Source organism: Sinocyclocheilus rhinocerous, unplaced genomic scaffold, assembly GCF_001515625.1.
Source record: "Sinocyclocheilus rhinocerous isolate Xijiao unplaced genomic scaffold, SAMN03320098_v1.1 scaffold23, whole genome shotgun sequence".
Taxonomy (NCBI): Eukaryota; Metazoa; Chordata; class Actinopteri; order Cypriniformes; family Cyprinidae; genus Sinocyclocheilus; species Sinocyclocheilus rhinocerous.
In genome coordinates this window covers 551,291-559,563 of record NW_015644367.1, presented here as the reverse complement: position 1 = coordinate 559,563, position 8,273 = coordinate 551,291, and the positions used below count along the sequence as shown (strand labels likewise).

General features: G+C 36.5%; 1 protein-coding gene across 1 annotated transcript in view; it reads right to left on the bottom strand.

The window, feature by feature from the left end:
* Positions 1 to 8,273, bottom strand: part of LOC107758230 (calpain-1 catalytic subunit-like) — an 18,090-nt gene extending 9,817 nt beyond the window's left edge. Inside the window, exons 1-6 of the mRNA XM_016575909.1 lie at positions 8,041 to 8,273; positions 7,602 to 7,671; positions 4,955 to 5,073; positions 2,861 to 2,928; positions 903 to 1,074; positions 285 to 368 (exon numbers count right to left, since the gene is read on the bottom strand). Of these exons, the coding sequence (XP_016431395.1) occupies positions 285 to 368; positions 903 to 1,074; positions 2,861 to 2,928; positions 4,955 to 5,073; positions 7,602 to 7,671; positions 8,041 to 8,226 (699 nt within the window). The 5' untranslated portion in view covers positions 8,227 to 8,273. The remainder of the gene's footprint in view (positions 1 to 284; positions 369 to 902; positions 1,075 to 2,860; positions 2,929 to 4,954; positions 5,074 to 7,601; positions 7,672 to 8,040) is intronic.

Here is an 8,273-nt window from a genome sequence, read left to right as displayed (position 1 = left end):
TTACAAAATATCTTCATGGAACATGATCTTTACTTAATATCCTAATGATTTTGGGCATAAAAGAAAAATCAATAATTTTGACCCATACAATGTATTTTTGGCTATTGCTACAAATATACCCCAGCGACTTAAGATTGGTTTTGTGCTCCAGGGCCACATATTAAAGAACACTCTAAGATAAAGTAAAACCCCCCCCCCCAAATGATTCTTTATTATTTTTCGTTGTGAGATTTCTCCAGTGTTTATGTTCTTGAAATCATGAATCATGTGTATTATATTCATACCTTATCTGTATCAGTGATGGCATAGGCATGACCTTTGATAAGACCCTCAGATGTCACAGTGCCAATCTCCTTCACACTCGCAGCCTGCACACAAAACACAACATATGTGTGTTTAATATGTATACAGTCATGCATATTTTATATTGTATGCATCTTTTATGCTCACCAAGGCCACATTTATTTGATCAAAAATACAGTAGAAACAGTTATTTTGTGAAATATTATGACAATTTAACATAACTGTTTTCTGTTATAATAAATTTTAAAGCATAATTTAATTCCGAATTTTCATAAGCCATTACTCCAGACTTCAGTATCCCATGATACTTTAGAAATCATTCAAATATGCTGGTTATTATTATTTTCAATGTTGATAACAGTTCAGTGGAAACAGTGATGGATAGAAAGTTCAGAAAACAACATTTATGTAAAATAGGAATGTTTTGTCATATAATAAATGTCTTTAATGTCACTTTTGATTAACTTAATGCATCCTTGCTGAATTAAAGTATTAATTTCTTTAAAAATAAAAGAGAAAATCTTACTGACCCAACATTTAAACGGTAGTGTATGTGTGTGTGTGTGTGTCACTGTGCCTGTGTGAATATGAGTCTATACTTGTATGAAGCAGCTGAGCAGACTGCTCCTGGCCAGGGAAGCAGTGATGGCTCTCCAGAGCATGCGTGGGGGCCGAGAAGACACGTGGAGGGAGTAGGCAATTCCCCCCGTAAAATCCTCCATTCCTTCTGAGATAATTCCCCCCTTCAGACTGCCATAAGAACCAATCAGCCTTTAAGAACAGACAGACACACACACACACACACACAAATATTACTAAATTACTAATTTCTCTCAAAAAGCTCTCTAGAGGTTGCTATCCATGCGTAATATGTGCCTTTGAATTGTTTTAATCTGCTTTTGTTGTTGTATGGATTTTGAATTGTTTCTATTTGTTTACTGATTTTCTCCTTGTTATATATTATTGTATGTTGTGCAGCACTTTGGCCGGCCTTGTTTCGTGCTTAAATGTGCTCTAGAAATAAAACTGAACTTGAACTTGAACTACTAATGGGCTTCTATTGATTGGATTGATTCCACATGAATTATTCTACATCTGTAAATTGCATTTGATCATTTTTCACAACTGGATGTTTTTTCCAAAAATATCAGTCCTTAAATAACACAAAGGAACAATGGCCTTCACGTGAGCGGTGTCACTAATGAACAGTCACACGCCCACACAGTCAAGGACACATATGCTGGAACTGACTTGGCATACACACACACACAGAGAGAGAGAGAGAGAGAGAGAGAGAGAGAACAGGGTTACATTTGTTCTGTTCAAGCATATTTGGGTGTTGATGTACCCAAAAAAGTGGACTGTTTTACTGTTCTGTATCTCGGTTTTGCAACATTTTGACCAGTATATTTCCTCTGTTTTAAAGGGGTCAATGTACTTGATGTACATTGTATGAAAATATATTAAAAAAAAAAAAATTTGAGGGAAAAAAATTGGGTTTGGTAAGATTTTTTTTTTTGTAATATTATTATTATTATTATTTTTAAATAAATATCTCTTATGCTCACCAAAGCTGTATTACGTAGATCAAAAATATGCAGAAAATATTAACATTCAAATTAATTGTTTTATAATTCAATATATTTAAATATATAATTTATTCTTTTGATGGCATACTGAATTTGCAGCAGCAATTACTCCAGTCTTCAGTGTCACATGATTCTTCAGAAATCATTTTAATATGCTGATTTGGTGCTCAAAAAACATTTCTTTTTATTATCATTGCTAAAAACAGTTGTGCTGCTTAATACTTTTGTGGGAACTATGATATATACCATTTTTTTTAGGATTGTTTGATGAATAGAAAGTTCAAAAGAACAGCATTTATTTGAAATAGAAATCTTTTGTAACATTAGAAATGTCCACTTTTTTAATCAAATTACTGCATGCTTGCTGAATAAATGTATTAATTTCTTTCAAAAGGTATAGTGCACTTTAATTTACCTAAGAGTCATACAGGCACAGCAGCAAAAACGGTGAAAAATAGTCATGGAAATCTAAATTATGACTGTTTTGGTGTAAAACACTTACATAAATATTATTAAAGTAATAAAAACTATATGAATGAATTTGAAAGACTTTATGTGATATTAGACAGGCAGGTATGGACCTGTTGGCCTGCAGGTAGCACCATGTGTCTGTGTCCATGTCCTTGGGCTACAGTAACAAGTCTAGACATTTCAGGAATCGTCCACCAATCAACAGTCCTCTACCTCCTTGTTTTCTCATTTCTCTCCTGTCACTCAGTTTTTGATGTGTCTTCTTTCTTTCCTGTCCTCTCTAACCCTCCTTGATCAGGTCAAGTCATGTTGCACATCTGTTTAGCCTCCGAATGTAATACTATGGCAGGCAGAAGGAAATTATATGATGAGAATGGCATAACTATTACATAACGCTGAGCAACCTTCCATAAGAGCTCTTCAGTGCTAATATGTTTTGATTGTTTAATCAACTGTGCTGTTATCACACAACCTATCCTCAGTGTACAACCACGCACACAACATCACACAAGCCACGAGAGCTGTAGTGGCTTGCTTTAGTGCACGCTTTGTCAAGGTGAACTCTCTGAAACAAATAGAATTGGAGTAATAATTACACCCGCAGTGGTTCATTCATCACTTTGTGCTTCAGAAAAATAAACCCTGATGAATAGATAGTTTATTTATCATATATACCATATATTTAGAAAGGGCTCATTATATACAACAGCTTGAGAGATGCGTATGAGAAAGTGAACAGCTTTAATTGCTTTTTGTTTTGTTTTGTTTTAATTTTGTTTTATTTTCTACAAGTTAATTTAGTCAGTAAACGTATCTTAGTCTGAAAATATATCATATCATACTTGTTTTTTTATAATCTAAAAAAATCCTATAAAAACTTAATTTTAGCCTAAAGAATTATCAAATGAAGCATTTTTCCTAAAATGGTAGCAGTGAAGTAAAGTGTATCAGATACTTCGGGGTAAACTGTGTCAGTACTCATAATTACAGTAAACCTTGCACTCCACCCCAAAAGCAAAAAATATGCACATAAGATATTCATACTATTACTATTGCAAAAAAAGTATTATGTATTTTGAGATTTCACATTTCACTTTCAAAAAAGTTTAATTTGAAGTTTTCATATGCAAATAATGCAAAAATAACAATTTGTGATAGGACTATGCATTAAGAAATATTTTTTTCCTCTCATTTTTTTCAGCAATATAATTATGTGCATTTTTCTTTCTTTCCTTCCTTCATTTATTCCTTCCTTCCTTCTCTCTATCTCTCTCTCTCTCTCTCATTTCTCTCTGTCTTGAGGATAACCTAAAGTGAAATTTCACCCAAAAAGATTGATTTTTTTTGGTCTATAATTTTTTAGTCAGTATTTATTTATCAATATTTATCAAAACATTTTCGTTCCTGTTTCGCAAAATAGTCATAAATGTCATATAGGTTTGGAACAACATGAGGGAATGTAAATAATAAAAGAATCTTTGGGTGAACATGGCATATCTTACCCCATTCTCTGCTGCTGTATTTAGCGGAAAAGGGAACTTATTTAAAAGGATAGCTCATTCAGTAATGCCCCTCATTTTATGAACACAAATTGTCTTTTTCGTCACAAATTGTCCCCCCCAGGATTAGATGAACAAACTACCCCCACCTTCACTTCTTTCAGTAAATCAGTTCACTTCCATGTTGTCTTGAGCCTCACAGTGGGCCTCTTTTTTTCAGGCTATAAACACAGCTTTCTTTTTTAAGTGTATCTCTCTGGAGGTTCCTGCTAAATAACAAGGCTGACAGGATTCCTGAGGGGTGGACAAAATAAAGACTATTCTGGTCTTTCTGTGTTTTTTTTCTTATCAGTAATTGTGGAAAATGTGTAGGCAAGCACTGAAACATGAGAGTTTGCAAATCCAGGATCGTTTTAAGAGGTGTGGTCATTCCAAACTTTGGATTTAATTGACCAGCATGGTTCTAATCAGATCATTAGTGGACCAAGTGAATAGTACCTAGAGGGTAAAAGCTGATTTTGAAGGGGTCTGCAACAAATATACAACACGGGAACAAACAGAAACGCAATGTTCCTTCTCTGTGAATGAAAAACAGACAACTGAATTATGATAACTTCTGCCAAGGTGGTGCATGTTTAAAGGGGGAGGGGCCTGCAGATGTACATGTCATAGGGACAAAAGGAAGATGACAGGAGCTGTTTCTGGAATGAGCCTCAGCTGTTAGGGATGGTAAGGTCAAAGACGACTGATTCTAATTACCATTCCCTTCGACGTGCTACATCGCCAGCTAGAAGTAAATCCAGACGCATAATTACACAGAAGACATTCAAACGAGGATATAAACTCTGGACGGATTCGACTCGCTCACAGACCCCCACTTGGACTATAAAAACGGACCCCTTTATGTAAAATTGATGGGTTCTTTCATGCTTTCCCTATACACATTTTATTTACTAATCTCAGTTTAATTTGATTAAACAGCAATTGTGGATGAAAAAATGACATATTTTATTATTTCTAAAGAATAAGCCCATAAATTCAGAAGTGGCTCATAATTGCTGTTTTTAATCTAGGTTTCCTGTTCCCCCTTACCCTAAAACGAAAGATGCCAGCGTAGGATTCACTCAGGCTTTGTCCAGATGGAACCACTTTCACAAACAGAGTCGGGTGCATGGTGAGACAGGACAGTGCCGCCAGCAGCCAGCAGTTACCTGCAGCAGGACACGACAACAGGCTCTGTTAAACAACATATCAATTCCATCAATGTTCTTGACATATGACCACAGCCTCAAACACAAAGTGGAAATTCAGGCTTTGAAGAAGCAGGAGACACGCAGTCTGTCTCACGTACAGTGACATTCCTCTGTAACAGGTAACAGCTGTCCGTTTGCCCCGTGTGGGGAAAACAGAAATGGATTCGGCGTGACAACACTTCGTAAAAAACATACTTAACACGGCAGCTCCCATAGGAATGACACCAAACAGAGCTCTACAATGGAGTACGTCCAATTAATCTTCAGACCGCAAGAAAAAGGGCTGGATACGTTAATGTGGAAAGTCACTTGAAAACAAATAATTAAAATTTCTGCTTGAAGTGCAAAGAATAAGGCATTATTTGAGTAGATTTCAATTCAAATTAGATTATTTACATGCGTTTGTTATTCTAGTGATGCATTGTGATGCTCATATATTATTTAGAGAGGCCATCCAAATCCTAAGTGGCAAATGCACACTTCATGATTTAAATTAAGAAAAAAAAAAATAATAATAATGCATTTAGCAGATGCTTTTATCCAAAGCGACTTACAGTGCATTCAGGCTATAAATTTTTTTACCAGTATGTAATTATATATATTTAAGCAAAGCATCTGCCTGCTTTGATGCAAGAGGCCCAAAGTTCTTTGCATATGTGTTTCACCAACACAAGAAAACTCAGAAAAGTCAGAAATGTTGGATTTCGCAATAAATGATAGCCAGATGTTGCTCGTGACAACGGTATTGTTTGGTATTTCAACTCAAGTGTCTAGGGATACCCCTTAAATGGTATTGTATCCTTGGGGGATACAAAAAGGGAGTCAGCCCTTTCCAGAAAATTAACGATAAATTACCATTTAAGGATCATGTGTGAACAGGACCTTTTGAGAAATACTGGTAAATCCATTCTGGCAGTTTGCTGGAATGAGAAGTTATGGTAAATTACTGTTTTGATGCTTTATGTGAACAAACATGCAGGGTTCTGTGTGACGAAGAACATGTGTGTGTGTGTGTGTGTGTGTGTGTGTGTTTCAGTGTTCCCTGTTTTCTCTGTGTGTTTTGTGTTTCACTTTTGACATACAGTATGCTTCCAAACAAATGTGACCTCTGGAGGGTGCAGCCTTCGAAATATATACAGCAATAAAATTTTTAAAAAATTAAAGCGTTTTTGTGCAGATTAAGAGGACGGTGCAGCATTTAAAGGTAATTTCCGATTATTGGCATCACAGAGTGTATCGGTATTTTGGAGGTAATGGCATCTTAACAGTAATATAAGCCATTTTTTTTATTTACAAAGGTGAGTTGGCCTAATTTCTAAGAAAATCAATTTTGCAATGTAATATGCTTTTGATAAAAGCATCTGCCAAATATGTAAATGTGCATTTATTTTACTTACTTACTTACTTGGGAAATACAAACTGTAAATTAATAAACTGAAAATGAAAGCAATATTTTTTTTTAAGTAACTGTATTATCTTAATGTTTTTGAGGTATTTGATAATAGTCATGAATTTTTTTTTATTTTTTTATCATACTGCACCTTTTAGGGGTTATTTAGATTCTGAAGGGTACTGGTTTTGCTATGGCACATGCATCAAAATGCATGGTAAATAAAACACTAAACTCATTAAGCAATATATTTTTTTAACGGATTTAAATTTATTTCTGTAACAAAGACTTTCACATCATATTGACTTATTAATGTAAATTATGATTTCACTTGGTATACTGTATACCTTGTTGATATGAGTTGAAAAGGCACAGATTTCTGGTCTGGTGTTGATAAAGGGGTACTTGACCCTTTCTCATGAGACTTTGGGGGTACATAAGACAAAAAAGGTTGGGAAACGCCAAACTATAGAATACAGCTGAGCATGTAAATGTTGAATATCTCGCCAACACTGACATATCAACAAAAACACTTTCCATCAACACCAAATCAACGCCATATGTAGAGAGGGAGCGAAGGCAAAACAATAAAACAATACCCGCTGTGCACAATAATTGTTATTCTTTAGGTGGGTGGTAATGGGGGGCGGGAGAGGGAGGGGTGTACAGATGATGCCAATCCAACCTCTCGCTCCCTCTTTCTTCTCTCTGCTTTCATCCCTCCCTGTTTCTAGTACATTTGTCGTGTTTTTGATGTGAGTGGCCTGCGGCGGCTCCATGTTGCATCTCTCAGCAGGGACTCTGCAGGAGGCTCTGAGATCAGCGCAGTGTCTCGTGGCTACAGGGGCAGAATGGGGATAGTAGTACATTAAGCATGATGAGGAAGATCTGGGAGGAAGAAGATGGGGGGAAGGGCATCTGCATGATAAGGAGAGGAAGAGTGGGAGCGTTGCCAAAGACGGTTATTTTACTGATAGCGCTCATGCCTTGAGGGTGCTTTCGGGTGATTTGGATTCTGAGAAGTGCAGTAAGGCGTTATCCCATTATCCTGGCATAAAATATGAACAACCGTGCGCTAACACGAGCGTACACTCACCCAGCTGGCCCTGGCAGATATCGGTGGTGCCCATGGTGCCCTCAACAAAGACAGCATTACTTGTGATTTCCTGAAGAGAGGGAGAGGTGGGGAAGGAAGATGGGTGTGAGCCAAAAACAATTTGCAAGTACATGGGATGGGCTGATGAGGACATCTGAAAACACATGCATGTGTACAAGAAATATACAGGTACAAGGTCTGCCTGTCTTAAAGTGATAATCCACCCTAAAATGAAAAATCATTTACTGGCCCTCATGTCATTTCAAACCTGTATGACTTTTTTTCTTCTGTGGAACACAAAAGACGATATTTTGAAGAATATCTAAACAGCGTTTTTTCTGATATTCTTCAACTGTAATTAAATAATAATAAAAAAAGACTTTAAAAAAGTGGTTGAAAAGCACAATACAAGTTACAAGAAAATCACAACACAAGTTACCTTCGGGCGCAGCCACTTCACTGCCTTTTTAGGATCAGGATCCACAGGAATACCGAGGGAGCTCTGGTTCGCGGCGAACACCGCGTCTGAGAACAGAACTGCAGATTTGAGGCACTTCTGCAGCAGGACGTCATAGTCTTGATCTTTGAACTTAACCGGATTGTCAAAGGAGCCTAACTCAGACATCTCTACAGATCAGTAGGGAGGATCAGATGTGGTAGTACTGTTACAGC